Source organism: Brassica napus, chromosome A5 (genome assembly GCF_020379485.1).
Source record: "Brassica napus cultivar Da-Ae chromosome A5, Da-Ae, whole genome shotgun sequence".
Taxonomy (NCBI): Eukaryota; Viridiplantae; Streptophyta; class Magnoliopsida; order Brassicales; family Brassicaceae; genus Brassica; species Brassica napus.
The window spans coordinates 109,074-128,458 of NC_063438.1; the positions used below are offsets into that span (position 1 = coordinate 109,074).

Consider the following 19,385-nt stretch of genomic DNA (forward strand, 5'->3'; position numbering starts at 1 on the left):
CCTGGCTCGGCCGCGAGCGATGATAAAGATGTTGTTTCTTATTGATTCCCCCCCTCCCGTTCGGGAAATTGATTTCTTCTCCTCGAGGGGATCTATTTGATAAAAATTGGGATTATTATGCTGATCGTTAAGACAAGCTTCTAATCTAATCTAATCTAATGGCGAGTTTTCTGGTCGGCTTCTTGTTGCCTTGGCTACTTCTCGCAGGTACGTACCATTCATTCGGATGATGTAACATCTCAACAGCACTTAAAATGCTCATTGCCTGCTTCACCAGAATCTTCCACTTGATCCTATTTGCTTAGTAGTGTAAACATTTAACATCTCTTTTTCTCTTGTCTTGTCTCACAGCTGCACTTATTAACTGGAGTCTCATTTCCTTTGTTGATTTGATTGCTTTTCTCCTCCTTCTCTTTATTGCTCCTGATTTTGGTACTTCCTCTTCTTTCTTTTTTGATAACTAACTAAGCTCATGTTCCCTTTCTGAAATTTTGCATTTGTATTGTGCTTTCTTTCTTTTCCCAGGATACCGTTTCCAGAGGAGTCACTGGCTGTTATGGCCCATTTTCTTCTTTTCATGTCTTATCATTGTTGCACAAGTGGTTTACCTTGTCCTTTCGGATGCTCTTGCCCCCGACTGGGACACATCTGATACTGGCTGGATGAGTCTCACTGGCTTTATGATGTAACACTTACTCTCCCTCTTTACTTCATCTCTCACTGCCTTTTTTTTACCCCCCCCCCCCCCCCCCCCCCACCCCCACCCTCTTGTGTTTGGTTTCGCAGATTGAAGTCTTGGAGAAACCCCACTGTTATGTATTTCTTGGCTTTACAACTACTAACATCCCTAGTTTCACTTGCTGACATATACACTAGTAGATTCGGCTTGGTTCGATGGCGGGACACATGTTGGTCTCCCTTTTCTCAAGTTTTTGAACATCTAGGTTTGTAACTAATCTCCAAATAATGACTCTTACCTTTTTCTCATTTTATCTGGTTAATTAATGTCTATTTTTAGAAGAATAAGGCTCTTCCATGTGGTACCCTTTTCTCTTTTTGTTTTGCTGCCAACTCGGTTTGACACTGTCTAAATCGTTTATGACTCAGGAAGTCATCTTAGGGTTGCCACCTGCTTGTTGTTACCAGCAGTTCAATTGGCAGTGGGAATTTGCAATCCTTCATGGATTTCTTTGCCATTTTTTATTGGTAGCTGTGCTGGTCTCGTGGACTGGTCCCTGACAAGCAACGTTTCAGGACTTTTCAGGTTGATAATTAATTGATTATTATGCTAAGTTAGCCCTTCCCGATCCTGCTTTTCTCAACTGCTGTCTTTTCTTTTGTATTGTTAAGGTGGTGGAGAGTTCTATACATCTACTCAGGGTTCAACATCATCCTGCTTTACCTCTATCAGTTACCAATAAACTTTTCCGATATGATTCGATGGATAGCAAGCTTTATCGGTCTATTCAGAATCTCTGCGGAAACTGAAGGCCCTGATATTTGTTCTGGTCTTTTCCTTTTGCTGTTCTTCATCATGGTATGACTTTTTCCCTCTAGGATCAGTATTGCTTGCTCTCGCACAAGTGTCCAAACTGATAGTCATATATGGGTTTTCCATTAAAAAAACGTATATTGCTTGCTAAACTGTTTCTCAACAGCCGTTAATATTTATATGAAACCAACAACTAGTATAGTTTTCCCGTCTGGTTAGTTGACATTTCCGTCCTGATCTGTTAACGATCTACTACGCTATTATATTTCTGCAATTGCAGCTTTCCTATGTAAGGTCAGACCTCGAGGATATGGACTTTATTATGTCCACGAGTGAAAATAACTTGGCAGAGCGTCTTCTTCCTCCAAAATATTCGTTTTTTATTCGAGAATCAAGGTATGCTGTATATATTTTTGCTCTGTCTCTTAATTGCTAGGAGCTGTTGTAGTGTTTGACACAGTATCTTAGCGTCGAAAGGAAATTTTAATTTGTCTGTTCGAAATTGTGCCACTTGTATGAATTAGTTTATGACTGAGAAGCGATAAAGCTTGGTTGAATATGCTCGCTTGATTTATTCGTTTTATGGTCTAGACTGTAGATACTCCTGTCTTCGGTTCAAAGAACTATAATGAAATCGGTAGCTATGGGTTAATGAAAGAGTCATGTAATTTTCTGGTGATATCTAGGCTGTGTAAGAGGAGTTTTAGTTTAAAAATGAGAAGTTGGCATAAAACGTTACTGTATTAAGTGGGACAAATTTGATTTATGAAAAAGCCTCTGAAAGGCTGAAACTCATTGGTTTTCAGTATTACAAAGTTTTTGTGATTGGTTTCTTTGCTAGCATGAACTGTTGGACTACAGCTAGTTCACACATTCTATTGGACGTTCTCTTGACTGGTCTATACAAGAGTAGACTTGTAAATGTATAATAGTTACGCTTTGCCTTATGTGTAAATTTCTTCCGAATTTCCAGGGCTGGTGTAAGGCACACCAATGTTTTACTGAGGGGAGCTGTGTTTAAGACTTTCAGTATCAATTTCTTCACATATGGTTTTCCGGTATATACTTGTATCCTGGTATCAACGTGTATGTGTAAGCTCAAGCAACGTATTGTGTCAAAAAAACTCACTCTTTTATTTTATTACTTGCTTCCATGATTGCCAGGTTTCTCTGTTTGCTCTTTCGTTCTGGAGTTTTCATTTTGCGAGCTTGTGTGCGTTTGGCCTCCTTGCATATGTTGGTTACATTATCTATGCCTTCCCGTCCTTGTTCCGCTTGCACAGATTAAATGGCCTTCTTCTTGTATTTATACTCTTCTGGGCTGTCAGTACGTACATATTCAATGTGGCATTTTCCTTTCTGAACACTAAGGTTGGAAAGGTAATACTTCGCTATCCGCTATGTGTAAATTTCATGTATTTTGAAAGAACACTAATGTTGGAAGGGTAATGTCTTCCCATATAATATGTAGGACATGAAAATTTGGGAGATGGTGGGCCTTTGGCATTACACTATACCTGGATTCTTTTTGCTTGCACAATTTGGTTTGGGGATGTTGGTTGCATTGGGTAATCTTGTGAACAACTCTGTTTTTCTCTACCTGTCTGAAGAGAGCTCCAGATCCTCCAATGATAGTTCTTATGCTGAAGGTAATAGCCTCACATATGCTTTCTGCAAAACAAGTTATCTGGTGTTTTCCAACTTTTAGGCTTGTCAGGACCTCTAAAATTGACAAAATAATTTGGTGGGTGTACTTGTTTATCGCGATCAACTATCATCTTTTCTGCATCATGTGTTCTGAAATCCGAGACATATTAAGAGTCACCGCTCTATCCATGATATGTTTTGAAGAAATTTTGATATATAGTAATCATTGAAAATGTTTATATGTTCTGTGATTTTGAAGGTGCAAAGCGTAAGACTATTAATTTCTTTGGTAAAGGCTTTGTTTATTTCACGCTTATTCTAGTCTTCTGCTTTATATTCAATTTGAGAACTGCTCTTAACGGCTGAGATTATCACCACAGCAGATGAGGAAACAAAGGTGTTGGTTGTCGCCACCATTGCTTGGGGATTGCGGAAATGTTCACGGGCTATTATGCTCGCACTGATTTTCCTCATTGCCATGAAACCTGGGTTTGTCCATGCAGTGTATGGTATGTTTGTTCCCCTCCTATTCTCTTCTTTTTTCTTTTTTTTTCAATAATGATTCATAAATATGGATGTTTCCTGATGGACGTATCTTTCAGTGATATTCTTCCTTATTTATCTGTTGAGCCACAACATCAACAGAAAGATACGCAAGTCACTGATTCTTCTATGCGAAGTTCATTTTGCACTTCTCTACATTCTTGAGATCGATCTTATGTCGAACTCCTTAAAGCGGCAAGGCTCTGTGAGCAGAGAAATACTGTTTCAGTTAGGTACACTTCTCTTTCTGTATTTTCAAGTTATAGGCTAGATTCACATATCATCAGTTTCCTTTCGAATATAGCTGCTAGGTGATCTTAGATTAAAGAGTAAGGAAGAGTTCTGACTGATAACTCTTGTGTATGAGTTATTGCAGGTCTCCTTAGGTCTGAAAGCTCTTGGGACTTCTTGGAGATAGCCTTGCTTGCTTGCTTCTGTGCCATCCATAATCATGGCTTTGAGGTGCTATTTTCCTTCTCAGCAATTGTACGACATACACCAAGCCCTCCTATTGGATTTAGCATATTGAAAGCTGGTCTCAACAAATCAGTTCTCTTGTCCGTCTACTCATCTCCATCTTCAAGTTATTGCCAGGATAATACTACTTATGGTATAAAACTTCCTTCTTGTCTCTTTTGAAGTGAACATCTGGGAGGGATATATTCACGTCTTAGTTTGTCCTTCAACTGCTGATCCTTGCTTCCTTGACATACCGTTCATTATACATATCAACCTTTTATGGTGTAAAATTTATTATCTTACTATCTTCATTTAAGTGCATTTATCGACCTAACAAGATAAAATTTAGCTTCTGTTGCCACTACTTTTATATGGTAGCTCTAGGAGTAGCTTTCATGCTGTGAACTTCAAAAGTTGCACATTCTGTGACCTCTGTCAGAATCTTATAATTGGTCGTTGTGGTTCATCATACCTTTTTTGTATCTACTCTCTTATTATATGCTTACGAATCACTGTTTTTTTCTTCTTACAGAGAGACATATTGCTTCATTTCTGAGTGCGATTGGGCAAAAGTTTCTGTCTATGTACCGATCATGTGGAACATACATTGCTTTCATCACTATTCTCATAAGTGTATACCTGGTGAAACCCAATTATGTATCGTTTGGATACATTTTCCTTCTCTTGCTCTGGATTACTGGAAGACAACTGTTTGAGGAAACTAAGAGACGCTTGTGGTTCCCTTTGAAAGCATATGCTTTTTTGGTGTTTATGTTTATCTACTGCTTAAGTAGCTTTGTCAGCTTGCAGCTTTGGTTATCTGGATATATTGATCTCTACTTTTATTTGGGTTACAACTCCAAAGCACCATTGCTGGATAATGTATGGGAATCTCTAGCTGTCTTGGTCGTGATGCAACTTTACAGCTACGAAAGGAGGCAAAATGGACATTACATTCCTGGTCAATCTAGTTTGCTTCAACCTGGAGTTTTTGGTTTTGTTGAGAGATTTTTGGTATGGCATGGTCAGAAGATCTTGTTTGCGGCATTGTTTTATGCATCGTTGTCTCCAATCAGTGTGTTTGGATTTGTATATCTCCTTGGCCTTGTCATCTGCACAACCTTCCCAAAGTCTTCTTCAGTACCATCCAAATCATTTTTGATCTATACTGGATTTCTTGTGTCTACGGAGTATCTTTTCCAACTTTGGGGCATGCAAGCTCAGATGTTCCCTGGGCAAAAATATGCTGAGTTGTCTTTCTACTTGGGCCTTCGAGTATATGAACCTGGATTTTGGGGTATAGAATCAGGTCTACGAGGCAAAGTGCTGGTTGTTGCTGCCTGCACTCTGCAATACAATGTATTTCGTTGGCTAGAAAGGACACCTGGTTTAACTATTATCAAAGGAAAATACGACGAGCCTTGCCCCCTATTTGTCTCTGCAGAAGACACCACTGCAAGTGTTTCCAGTTCTAATGGTGAAAACCCATCGTCAACAGATCATTCTTCTTTATTAATGAAACAAGGCGAGGCTACTAGTAACTCATGGCCTTTCTTCTCTCCCCGTGATAATCAGGCAGCTGGTTTTTTTCATCCCAAGACTGGAGGCTCTGAAAGTGGCAGTAGTAGGAAATTTTCATTTGGTCACTTCTGGGGAAGCATCAAAGAGAGTCACAGGTGGAACAGGAGAAGGATTCTGGCATTGAAGAAGGAGAGGTTTGAAACGCAGAAGAATCTGTTGAAAATTTACTTGAAATTTTGGATTGAGAATATGTTTAACCTCTACGGCCTTGAGATAAACATGATTGCGCTGCTTCTTGCAAGTTTTGCTTTATTGAATGCCATCTCCTTGGTATATATTGCGCTGCTTGCTGCATGTGTCCTCTTGAGAAGACGCGTAATTCAGAAACTATGGCCTGTAGTTGTTTTTCTGTTTGCATCAATACTCTCAGTTGAGTACGTTGCCACTTGGAATAACTCATTGCCTTCCGATCAGGCTCCAAGTGAAACTAGTGTGCATTGCCATGACTGCTGGAGCATTGCAGTTCTCAACTTTAAATTTTGCCGGGACTGTTGGCTTGGTAAGACACCTTAAAATTCTCTGGAGCACTTGGTGTTCTTATGCATTTATTCTTCATGAATTAGGTTCTATATGGAGATGCTTTTCTATTTGTTTTTGCAGGAGTGAGAGTTGACGATCCCCGGACGCTTATTAGCTATTTCGTGGTGTTCATGTTTGCCTGTTTCAAACTTCGGTCTGATCACATATTCAGTTTCTCTCAGTCATCAACATATCACCAGATGAAGTCTCAAAGAAAGAACTCATTTGTCTGGAGAGATCTCTCCTTCGAAACTAAGAGCATGTGGACCGTGCTTGATTACCTGAGGCTTTATTGTTACGTTCATCTGCTGGATGTTGTGCTTATTTTGATCCTAATCACAGGAACTCTTGAGTATGACATTCTACACCTGGGTTACCTTGCATTCGCTCTTGTTTTTGCCCGGATGCGACTTGAAATACTGAAGAAGAAGAACAAAATATTCAGGTTCTTGCGAGTCTACAATTTTGTTCTCATTATCTTTTCTCTCGCATATCAATCTCCATTTGTGGGAAACTTCAATGATGGAAAGTGTGAAACGGTTGATTATATCTACGAGGTGATTGGGTTTTACAAGTATGACTACGGGTTTCGAATCACTGCAAGATCTGCCCTCGTTGAGATAATCATATTTATGCTAGTATCTCTTCAGTCCTACATGTTTTCCTCCCAGGAGTTTGATTATGTCTCGCGGTATCTTGAAGCAGAGCAAATTGGCGCTATTGTGCGGGAGCAAGAGAAGAAAGCAGCGCGGAAGACGGAGCAACTGCAACAGATTCGTGAGTCTGTAGAAAAGAAGCGGCAGCGAAATTTGCAGGTGGAAAAAATGAAGTCTGAAATGCTGAACCTGCGGGTACAGCTTCACAAAATGAATTCTGATTCTAATATTGGACTTACTTCTCCGCGCACTGAAGGTCTAAGAAGGAGGAGGAATCCGTTCTTGATTCCAGATAGTGGTGCAGCCAGTCCTGAGATTGATGGAGTAGTCCACAGGAAAGAAGAGCAGCCTATTGTCGAGGATCCACAGTATCCTTTTGAAGCTCAGGAGCTTCCTATCAGTACTACTCCAGAAGCACCAGATTCTCCAGAGTGTTCATTTGGAGCATCTCCTTGTGAGATCACTGAAGTTCAGCAGGATCTTGATGCCATGCCTATGGAACATGAAAGAAAGGAAAAGTCAGAGGGAAAAGATAATCCGTTGATTTCTGCTGTGCAACTCATCGGTGATGGTGTTTCCCAAGTACAATTTATTGGAAATCAGGCAGTAAATAACCTTGTGAACTTCTTAAACATCTCGCCGGAAAATTCAGATACAAATGAGCAGTCCTCTGTAGATGATGAGGTGTATGATGAGATGGAAAGTCAGAAAAGAATACAGAAACCTTTTGAACGGTCAACATCTCTACAATCAGACAGGAGTAGTGATGGCGCTAGCTTTCAGATAGGAAGGATCCTTCGTCATATATGGTCTAGGATGCAGTCCAACAATGATATTGTTTGCTATTGCTGCTTCATTATTGCGTTTCTGTGGAACTTCAGTCTTCTTTCCATGGTCTATCTAGCAGCGTTGTTCCTATATGCCCTCTGCGTTCACACAGGCCCTACTCACATCTTTTGGGTCCTCATGCTAATGTACACAGAAATCTATATCCTCCTCCAGTATTTATACCAGATTATAATCCAGCACTGTGGGTTGAGCATCGACGCTCCTCTTCTTCATGAACTTGGATTTCCAACACAAAGAATCAAATCATCGTTTGTTGTCAGCTCGTTGCCTCTCTTTCTTATTTACATATTCACCCTCATACAGAGCGCCATAACAGTGAAAGATGGTGATTGGGTTCCTTCTGGCGATTTTACTTCACGCCGGAATGCTCGTGGGAGCCAGAAGGACCTTACAAGAAGTAGCTGGAGCCAGAAAATCTTGGATGTGTACAAGAGGTTGAGAGATGGTGCGAAATTGGTTATGAGAGGCATCTGCCGGTACTGGATCTCGCTGACACGTGGAGCAGAATCCCCTCCTTACTTTGTGCAGGTGACAATGGATGTTCACATGTGGCCTGAAGATGGAATTCAGCCTGAAAGAGTTGAATGCCGAATGAGTCAGTTGCTTAGGCTTGTTCACAATGAGAGATGCGAGAAGGAAAACCCTGATCTTTGTCCTTACTCAAGCAGGGTCCACGTACAAAGTATAGAGAGAAGTACAGAGACCCCAAACGAGGCCCTGGTTGTCCTTGAGGTTGAGTATGCTTCTCCCACGAATGGGTGTTGTTCAGCAGAATGGTACAGATCACTTGCCCCAGCTTCAGATGTGGCGAAAGAAATTCGCAAAGCTCAACATAGTGGACTTGTTGAAGGAACTGGGTTCCCTTACCCCATCCTCTCTGTGATTGGCGGAGGAAAGAGAGAAACAGACCTCTATGCTTACATATTTGGTGCTGATTTGATGGCCTTCTTTCTGGTTGCTATTTTCTACCAATCAGTCATTAAAAATAAAAGCGAGTTTATCGATGTATATCAGCTAGAGGACCAGTTCCCAGTTGACTTTGTCATTATTCTAATGGTAGTTCATTTCTTTAAGTCTCGTTTATCTGTTCTTCGCATATCAGTTCCCTAACCTGATGAAACGCTTCTGTGGCAGGTTATCTTCTTCCTGATTGTTGTTGATCGAGTCATCTATCTTTGCTCATTTGCGACTGGAAAAGTGGTATACTATCTCTTCAGTCTTATTCTCTTCACATATGCAGTGACAGAGTATGCTTGGAGCATATATCCTACGCAGCAACACGCTGCTGGCTTGGCTCTCAGATTCATATTTCTTGCCAAAGCAATGTCACTAGCTCTCCAGGCCATACAAATCCGCTATGGACTACCTCATAAGAGTACCCTATACCGGCAGTTTTTGACAAGTGAAGTTTCAAGGATCAATTACTATGGCTACAGACTTTACCGTGCTCTTCCTTTCCTGTATGAACTGAGATGTGTACTTGACTGGTCCTGCACAGCCACATCACTGACAATGTATGACTGGCTCAAGGTATGTTGTTTCAACCCATGCTGATATCTAGAACCCTCGTTATGATCATGGATCGTTCATGTTTAACCTGAACATACGTCCAAGGACTTAAGTTCTGTCCTTTTGCAGTTGGAAGATGTGAATGCGAGTTTGTACCTTGTCAAATGCGATACAGTTTTAAATCGAGCTACACACAAACATGGGGAGAGGCAAACAAAAATGACTAAATGCTGCAACGGGATATGTCTCTTCTTCATCTTGTTATGCGTTATATGGGCTCCTATGCTGGTAAAAGATTTCTCCTTACAACCATAAGTTTTATGGAAGAAAAAAAAGTAAAGAAAAGAAACCGAATAATTTGGTTCTTGTGATGAACAGTAGTACCCTGACGCGTATAAGTAAGAAAAGATTATAGTGTTGGCTTAAACCAACAACTGTCTGTGATGTCTTACAAGTAAGGGTATATAATTGGTGAGTCATTTGTTTTGTTGGTAACGGCTTCCTCCTTGCAGATGTATAGCAGTGGTAACCCAACAAACATTGCCAACCCGATAAAAGATGCGAGCGTTCAAATTGATATAAAAACAATTGGTGGAAAGCTTACTTTGTTCCAGACAACTCTGTGCAAAAGAATCTCAGGGGATGACATTGATCTTGGGCTAGATCTAGGGTCCCAAAGCTTCTTGCCAACGTACAACAAAAATGACATTCAGCTGATATGCTGCCAAGCTGATGCAAGCGTTCTATGGCTTGTCCCTGACACAGTTGTGACCAGATTCGTTCAATCCCTGGACTGGGACACGGATATGGACATCACCTTTTCTTGGGTTCTAAACAGAGACCGACCCAAAGGCAAGGAGACTGTCAAGTATGAAAGAAGTGTGGACCCTCAGGACCTTCCGAAACGCTCTGATGTGCAAATGGTCCTCAATGGCTCAATGGATGGATTTAGAGTGCAGAACTTATACCCAAAGTTTTTCCGTGTTACTGGCTCTGGTGATGTCAGGTCTTTTGAGGATCAGGTAAAAATATCTTTTTGGCACAAGAAGCTAAGAGTTGTTTCTTTTCCAGACTGTGTTTTCCGTTTCGAACTTAAATATTGTTTATGTTGTTGGTACACAGACAGATGAAGTGAGTGCAGACATACTCATGAACCATGCAGATTCCAAGTGGTGGTGGTCATTCCATAATCTTAAAGCGTCCGAAAATATCAGCGCTTGCGAGGGTATGGATGGACCAGTTGCTATCATAATGTCCGAGGAAACACCTCCACGTAAGTTAGCTCTTGCTTGCTCTCTCTCGAGACTTGTAATGTTCTATTAAGATTTAACAGTTACTGGAATAATGCAGAGGGGTTTCTTGGTGACACGCTCAGCAAATTCAGTATATGGGGGCTCTATATAACATTTGTACTGGCAGTGGGGCGTTTTATCAGGCTCCAATGCTCTGACCTGCGTATGAGAATACCTTACGAGAACCTGCCTTCGTGTGACAGGTAACAACCGCAACCCTTGTGAGTTTTGCTTTTCTTTTTTAGTAATGCTCTCTATCTGTGTTGTTAAATGTAGATTAATAGCAATATGTGAGGACTTATACGCGGCGAGAGCGGAGGGTGAGCTTGGAGTAGAAGAAGTTCTATACTGGACCCTTGTGAAGATCTATAGATCCCCACACATGCTGCTTGAGTATACAAAGCTAGACTATGATGCTTAGGTCCGACCACACTTTTGTCATATTTGTACATACCGAGTGAATTTTTTATTATTATATATATTTTTTTTTTGGAACACTTATATTAATTGAAAGAGAAATTTAGTTGGGAGCAATAACAGCATTCCCAACCAACAAAGGTTCAGCTACATTTAAAGCTCTCTTTGCCAACATATCGGCTTCAACATTCCTCTCACGAGGAATCCACACAAAAGCAACAGAAGCAAATCTACGAGACAGTTCAATGATGTCTGCAACGACACTATGCATCTCTGCAATGGAAACAACCTGATTGAGGCAATTAACAAGAAGGGAAGAGTCCGACTCAAATCTGAGGTTATGGAGCTCCAGGTCTTGGCATCTAAGCATAACTTCCCGCAGCGCTAATCCTTCGGCCATTAGGGGCGATGCAATAAACTCCATCTTCAACTGGATCTCCCTATTGCGAGGAGGGAGATGAATGATTCCACCAATACCTGCAATCTTCCTTGCTGAGCACCACGCTGCATCTGTCTGTATCCTCGTCGTTCCGCTTAACACTGGCACCTCTATCAGTCGATGTTTCTTGCCTTCAGTCTTCTCCGGTTTTCCACTTATGCTCCATTCTCGAGCCAAACGGATTGCAGAGGATAGAGTATCCTCGGGAGAGGCAGAGACACCTTCAAATACGAATCTGTTTCTTGCTTTCCAAATGTTCCAAAAGATCCATGGGACCAGATTACCCGATGCTATGCCGGTTGGTGGTAAGGCTTTTAGATTGCTCAGTGCGGGCCAGTCGGCCATTAAATCTATCATTCCTCTAAAATCCGGGGCAGTTGCAAGGGGAGCAAGATGCCACACCCGCTGTGCAAACTGACAGTGGAAGAGGAGATGAGTGATAGATTCGTTACTTCCGCATCGTTTACACCTAGGGTCGATGTCAATGTGCCTCTCGAGCAATCGCTCTCCTACCGGAACCGCACCTTTCAAAACCTTCCAGACGAATAGTTTCACTTTAGGCGCACAGTCCAGCTTCCATACATGATTTGTCCACTTAAAATCTCCTTCAGCTTCTGGTCCATCTCCCTCAGCTCCAATAGCAACATAGTAACCCGACTTGACAGAGTAATCACCCGTCTTCGTTCCCAGCCAGATTAACTTATCTGCAGCGCCAGTTAAGCTCGGTTTGATGAAGAGGATCTTGTCTTCGTACTCCGGGAGTAGGAGTTGAATTTTCCTGCGATCCCATTGCCCTTCTTCAGGTATCATTAGATCAGCCACCCTCAGTTCCGCACTCTGTTCCATAGGAGGGCCCATGGGTCTTTCCTGCTTGTGTGCATTAAGCCACGGATCACGCCATATCTCAATAGATCTTCCATCACCTACTGACCAGCCCAGATTCTTCAGGAGAAGGTCCCGCCCTATGAGGATGCTCCGCCATCCATGCGACATAGCAGATGATTCCGAAGCCAGCAGAATGTTGCTATCAGGGAAGTATTTCCCCTGCAAAATCTTACCCAGAAGGCTGTTCGGGCTATTTAGTAATCTCCAGCTTATCTTTGCGAGTAAAGAGTAATTGTAGTGTTGAAAGTCTCTCATCCCCAAGCCTCCAGAGGACTTAGGCGTTGCTATGCTGTCCCAAGAAACCCAAGCCATCTTTCTGACATTTTCATTATTATCCCACCAGAACCGCGTGACGACAGACTGTATTCGCTTGCAAAGAGACACCGGGAGCTTGAAGCACGTCATGGAATAAGAAGGGACTGGAGATAGCACGCTCTGTAACATGACCAGCTTCCCTGCCGACGAAAGAACCTTTGTGGACCAGCCTCGAGCTTTTTGTTTGATTCGATCTACAATGGCCGAGAAGAGATCACGTTTGCGCCGGCCAAATAGCTCAGGAAGTCCGAGATATTTACCGACACCTCCCTCCTTTTGAATTTGTAGCACGTTTTTTACTGCAATTTTAATTGCAGTCGGGGTTCGCCGGGAGAAGGTTATAGCTGACTTTTCCGAGTTAATTGACTGACCCGAAGCCTCCCCATAACAGTGTAGAATGGCATTAAGCGCCTCACCATTGCTCTCATTAGCTGTGACAAAGAACATAGTATCATCTGCGAAGAGGAGATGGTTCACCCGGGGGCAGCCACGAGCGACTTTTATCCCTTGGATTAAACCTTCCTCTTGAGCTCTGTTGCATAATCCCGAGAGGACTTCACTACACATAATAAATATGTAGGGAGAGAGGGGATCGCCTTGGCGAATACCTCTGCTCGGTACTACCTTCCCTCTAGGCGAGCCGTTAATGAGGAAGGAGTATGAAACAGTAGAGATACACTGGATAATCAGTCTGATTAGACTTCGGTGGAATCCCAACCGAGCTAACACTAGAGCTATGAAGTCCCATTCGAGCCGGTCGTAGGCCTTGCTCATGTCGGTTTTAACCGCCATTGCGCATCTTTGCTCTGCTTTGGAGGTCTTCAAGAAGTGAAGAACCTCATGCGTTATGAGCACATTATCGCCAATTGCTCGGCCTGGCACAAAAGCAGACTGGTTTTCCGCAATAAGCTTGTCCATCATAGGTTGCAGGCGTCTTGTAAGCAGCTTAGAGTAGATTTTATACTGGACATTACAAAGCGCAATTGGACGGTAGTCTGATACCTTCTGTGGGTTGATGATCTTAGGAATGAGCCGGATGTTAGTATCATTAATCTCTGCCGGGAGGGGCGCCCCATGAAAGAATTCCTGAACCTCTGCAACTATATCCGGACCCATGTGTTCCCAATGCGTGTGGAAAAATCCCGCAGAAAATCCATCCGGTCCAGGGGCTTTATCAGCATGGATAGAGAAAGCAGCCTCCTTTATCTCTTCAGCTGTGGGAATGCTTGTTAGGGCAGCATTATCTTCTTCAGATATGATTGGGTGGAGGCCTCGATTCACAGCATACGCTCGTTCCCCCGGGGTAGACTCAAAGAGCTTTTCAAAGTACTCACCAATTGCTTGTGTTATCTCCGCTTCTTTATAGACCATCTGTCCGTCTTCCTTCTCTATCACCGAGAACGCGTTTCTTCTTCGCCTAGCCTTTGTAACCGCATGGAAAAATCCCGAGTTCCTATCTCCAAGCTTGAGCCAAAGAAGCCTGCTGCGCTGTCTCCAAAATTCTTCCTCAGCAGCATAGGCCGAACTTAGCGTTGTAGAGATCTCTTGGATCAAGGCTGTGTCTTCAACTGGGCTAGAAAGGGCAGCATTGAGCTCCAGTTTTTTCTGCTCTATTAGTTTCATGCTGTTTCGCTGCTGAATTCGGTTCCAAGCTGAAATGGCACTTCTTGTACTAGCCAGTTTCTCAGCAACAGTAGAGAGAGGGTCCTTTCTCCAGGCCTCTGCTATAACCTTCCTAGCTTCTTCATTCTTGCATAGCCGTCGGTCATACCTGAACATCCCTCTCCGTCTCTTATCACCTCTATCAAACAGCGAGATTAAAGGTTTATGATCTGACCCCTCAAAGCCCAGATATTCGCATCTCGCAGCTGGAAAGGATTCCGCCCATAGGGTGTTGGAAGCAGCTCTGTCAAGCCTGCACCGAACAACATCGTCTCCACGCTTCCCCCTCCAAGAAAGTGGATCACCCGTATGCTGGAGATCATAGAGATCACCTTCTGAGAAAAAGGTTCTTAGGTCTGAAAAGGAGCCTTCCGGTCTAATGACTCCCCCATCCTTCTCATCGCCACACATTATGTCATTAAGGTCGCCTGTGACGAACCATGCATCATCCCGGTTCCTGGCTAATCCGAGTAGTTGATCCCAAAGCTCGCGTCTGAGCTTTTTATCTGTATTTCCGTACACAAATGAAGAATAGAATTTTTTCCCTTCAAACTCAACAACAGTTTCGATTACATTAGGAGAGGAATCTAAAATCTGGAGGTTGAGTTCCGGCTTCCAGAACAGAGCTAATCCACCGGCTCCGTGGCCTATTGGCGGGACTAGATGGTGACATTCAAACTGAAGGTGATCAAGCTTCTTGAGAACGACTTCATTGGAGTTTTTAGTTTCCATAAGGAAGACAATATCCGGATCAAATTTCTTGGATATTTCTCCCAATCTCCGAACTGTCCGGGTGCCTCATGTAGTTATGAGTCTTATGACATAATGACTAGAAGATGAAGAAAACTTCATTCTATCCTGAACTAGATACAAGTAAAGATTCAGTAGGAGTGAGAGAGATGATGGGTATTCCAAATTCGCGAGTCCAACCTGAAAAGCTAAAACAGCTAGAGCCTATAGACAATCCCATGATAACATGTTTGCTCTATGATAACATAACATGTTTGCTCACAAAGTAATAAGAGAGACGCGACTTCAACATCAAATGTGTAGTAGTAGTACTTACTACTACTACTGTACTACTACTAAAGAAAAATTACCAACTCGGGCTCCGGCTCCGGCTCCTCCTCCATCTCACTTGCAGGCTAGCAGCGGCCCTGCAGCTATGATGGATCCTTTCTCTTCCAAACGCCTCTCTCCCTGCGTAACTGAGCTGTGCGATTCTTATAGCCTGACTTCACCACTGGATCGTCTTTTCATTTTTATGGGCCTATAACAAGATACGACCCATACAGTTTTGTTTTCAAGCTCATTATCTTTTGTTTCTAAGCCCATACATATTTGTTTTGAAACGCATCACGTTGAACCTCAAAAAAAGAAAGAAGAGGAGTTTCGCAAAACGACGAAGGTGTAATGCCGTTTTTGAGAATATGGAAACAGCACACACATGTCCTCTCTCTCTCTTTCTCCAGCTAAACGTCCAATCACTTCACCTAACTCTCAACGCTCTCTATTCCATTCTTTGTTCTTTTCTTTTTGACTTTTTAAAAAAAAATAAAAAATCATTAGTTGTATTATTTTGGTTATTTCTTGTTTTCCCCTCAATTATTCAATCAACCTTCCTATATTTAATTCCACGATAAAGCTATGCTTTGCTTATATCAAATCCTTCATTAAGGAGATTTTTCTGCAGGAAACTACTACCAGTCTTTAAATTAAAGAGTAGTTGAGTCCTCCCTCTTATTAGTACTTGTTTATAATTATATAAATGTATTAGGTCCGTGTCAAATGAGGCGGGTCCACGGCTACTCTGCCATGCATTTGGATAATAAATTTAAGATGGGAAGAAAGCTACAAAAGCAAGTGCCAGCATCGTATGTATGAGTTACATCTAGTATTAATTATTTGGGAGTAGTTAGCTTCCTTTTCGCTAATTAACTCTTCCTTGTTGGACGGTTCATAACTCTTTGTAATTATTGTGAGTTTATATAAGCTCCATACCGTCGATGATTGCTTCTTCTTCTTCTTTTTTTTGCTAGACCAAATTATTCAGAAGAAGTAAATTTTGTATAGAAAAATAATAAGGACTGAAATCAAATGATTGGCGTTTATAAAACCAGTATATATATAAAGATAGATAGATAGGGTACATGATCAGTTGATGATATCACACGTAAGCTGAAGACCAATTTCCAAGAAGAGCTCCTTGCTCTCAGTCTTTTTAGCAACTTCAGATTCCTAAATTCTCAAAACTCGTAATTCTTTTATTTCTTTCCTTTTTCTAAATTAATCTCTCTCTCTCTCTTTATATGCTGCGATCGCCGGTTTTCTAGATGATGATGATGTTGAACCTCATTGCTTTCCTCCGCCGCCGTATCCGGAAGGCCAAAATCTCCGGTGAAGACCCCACTCCCTCCTCCAACGAGTTTTCTTCCACAGCCGCCATTCATCCAAACCCTGAGAAACCCATCAGAGTCGCCACCTTCAACGCTGCTATGTTCTCCATGGCTCCCGCCGTCCCCAACAACAACAACTCTACTGCTGGTCTCCCACTCCGCTCCAAGTCAACTCTTGACCGTCCCAGGAGCATACTTAAGCAGTCTCCGCTTCACCCCATTAACAATAATATGAAACAAGAGAGGTTCGCTAAATCGAGGCTAAGGGTCTCCATCAATCTCCCCTACAACGAGATTAGCCGCCAGCTCAGTTTCCGTGAGGATCACTCCCCTCTCAGGCCAGCTCTCTCTTTCTCCGGCGATCTCCCCTCCACCAGAACGGTTCTTGATGTGCTGAGGGAGCTAGACGCTGACGTGCTTGCTCTTCAGGACGTGAAGGCGGACGAGGCTGACCAAATGCGACCCCTCTCCGATCTGGCGGCTGCCCTCAACATGAATTACGTCTTTGCCGAGAGCTGGGCGCCCGAGTACGGCAACGCCGTTCTCTCCAAGTGGCCCATCAAAAACTCCAATGTCCTCAAGATCTTTGACCACTCTGATTTCAGGTTAGTCACTTATTATTATTTGATTAAGACAAGACTCAAAACTATAACTGTCTCTTCATCTTATTTTTAGTTACCAGTAGTAACATAGAAACTAAAATCTGTGGATTTTATTAAATATTATATGGTTCCCCTTGATCATGCTTGATAAACAAATTAGTTTTTTTTGTGCGGTGACTGGTGAGTTTGTACCCCCTCAATAAGTAGAACCTAGTCATGGTCTTCTCGTGAGGAGTATCAATGTGTCTATATATACATACAAACATGTACATACAAAATGCACACTTGAGTTTTTCTGTGAAAGGAACTTCTCAGAGAACAGCTGTTTATTCTCAAGGACAGCTTCAAATGTCAACATGCTTTTGTCTGAATAAATATAATATTACTGTATCTCACTGACTTCTTGTGAAAAACATCTCTTGACTGGAAACCTTTTCTCTACTTAATAAATAAGGAATCCTTTTTAAAAAACTACTATTCAAAATGGTGGCAGACATCGAAAAAGGTGGTGTGTATTATTATTTATTTTATTTTGTCTAGGATTGGTCTATTAAAAAATATACGTACGTAGTCTGCATTCTTTTGCTCCCCTTTTGCCTAGGTGGGGTTTATGTTGGAATAAGACGCGTTACATTTTGGGGGACAAAATTTGATGCATATTTTAGTAAATGAAGTAGTATTAATTAAGGTTTTGTATATATTTATTAATAATAGGAATGTGCTGAAGGCGACCATAGATGTACCGGGGAGCGGGGAAGTGGAATTTCACTGCACTCATCTAGATCACTTGGACGAGAATTGGAGAATGAAGCAAGTCCATGCAATTATCCAATCAACTGATGTCCCACACATACTTGCTGGCGCTCTCAATTCTCTCGACGAGTCCGATTACTCTTCCGAGAGATGGACCGACATTGTCAAGGTATAATTAACTAGCATATTAATATCTATACATGTACAACAACGTAATCATCAATCTAGCTTTAGTAACTATATACCGTTGCTACATATATATAGTATTACCAAGAAATGGGTAAGCCAATACCAAAAGCCCAAGTGATGAGGTTCTTAAAGAGCAAAGAATACACTGACGCCAAGGACTTTGCTGGAGAATGCGAATCTGTCGTAGTCGTCGCCAAAGGCCAGAGTAAGCACCTACACTGTCTACTTTTATTATGTCAACCACTGTCGTTTTCCTAACGTCGTATATATATAATGACATGCAGGTGTACAAGGAACATGCAAGTACGGGACACGCGTGGACTACATACTGGCTTCCGCCGATTCTCCGTACCAGTTCGTGCCGGGGTCGTACTCGGTTTTGTCTTCTAAAGGAACATCTGATCATCACATAGTGAAGGTCGATCTTGTAAAAGCCAGCGCTGTTAACGTTGACGAGGAACAACCAAAAAGACAGACACAGCAGAGAGCTACGACGACAACTATATATAATAATCCATCTCTTACAAAGGCCTCCTGGAGGACGCATTACTACAAAGCGTGAACATTAATCACTATATATATACTTACTAGACATATAGATTACAAAAATGTTACAGGCCGTGGACGTCTCTGTGTTGTGCGCGTTTTTAACCGTTAATTCTGATATACTTTCCCATATATAGATTTCCAGATTTCTTTTTTCTGTCTGCTTTTACTGTGAAGACATTGTGGCTTGTTTAATAACAGACGTATATTAATAAATTACTAGTGAAGAGCAGTCTCATTAGTTTTTGCGAGATTACCTTTTATATAGTAGTTCACTTATTTTAAGAATGGACGGAAAAGGAAACTAAAACAAATAGTTCAAGTTGGGTTAGCTCTGACTTTGAAGCTAAAGTCATAAACCCCCATAACTATGACTCAAGTTTCTATAGCACCTCGAGCTAAGATAACTTAATTCTCAATCCCAAGCTATGATTCTAATTTCTTACGTTAGTATTTTAGTTTATTTTTAGCCAACTTGCAGTGGATAATATATTCTCGAGAACCATGTTCTACTTCGCGAGTTTTATAATGATCTTTATCCTCATCCATCATCCAGTTCACGAAAATGTATCTTCTGTGTAAATATATTCAGAATTTTTTTTTTTTTTTTTGGAACACAACTTGCATTAAACTA

General features: G+C 41.8%; 2 protein-coding genes across 3 annotated transcripts; both read left to right on the plus strand.

Annotated features, from left to right (window-relative positions):
- The first annotated feature begins 20 nt into the window (after window positions 1–20).
- On the plus strand, window positions 21–11,023 carry LOC106434844 (piezo-type mechanosensitive ion channel homolog). 2 transcript variants are annotated; one of them, XM_022718970.2, is made up of 21 exons: window positions 21–207; window positions 352–432; window positions 526–685; window positions 787–944; window positions 1,108–1,264; window positions 1,351–1,537; window positions 1,773–1,888; window positions 2,466–2,550; window positions 2,657–2,872; window positions 2,964–3,141; window positions 3,520–3,648; window positions 3,742–3,915; window positions 4,059–4,292; window positions 4,674–6,221; window positions 6,323–8,802; window positions 8,881–9,276; window positions 9,385–9,543; window positions 9,768–10,277; window positions 10,378–10,528; window positions 10,606–10,750; window positions 10,824–11,023. In XM_022718970.2, the coding sequence occupies exons 1-21, from the start codon at window positions 159–161 to the stop codon at window positions 10,966–10,968; spliced, it is 7,458 nt and encodes a 2,485-aa protein (XP_022574691.2). In that variant the 5' UTR covers window positions 21–158; the 3' UTR covers window positions 10,969–11,023. The 2 variants fall into 2 exon arrangements, with proteins under 2 accessions (XP_022574691.2, XP_022574692.2); XM_022718971.2 differs by having other exon boundaries at window positions 3,523–3,648.
- A 5,222-nt stretch (window positions 11,024–16,245) lies between these two features.
- Window positions 16,246–19,002, plus strand: LOC106434846. The gene is made up of 4 exons (XM_013875700.3): window positions 16,246–17,266; window positions 17,978–18,185; window positions 18,281–18,410; window positions 18,490–19,002. The coding sequence occupies exons 1-4, from the start codon at window positions 16,599–16,601 to the stop codon at window positions 18,765–18,767; spliced, it is 1,284 nt and encodes a 427-aa protein (XP_013731154.3). The 5' UTR covers window positions 16,246–16,598; the 3' UTR covers window positions 18,768–19,002.
- The last annotated feature ends 383 nt before the right edge of the window (window positions 19,003–19,385 follow it).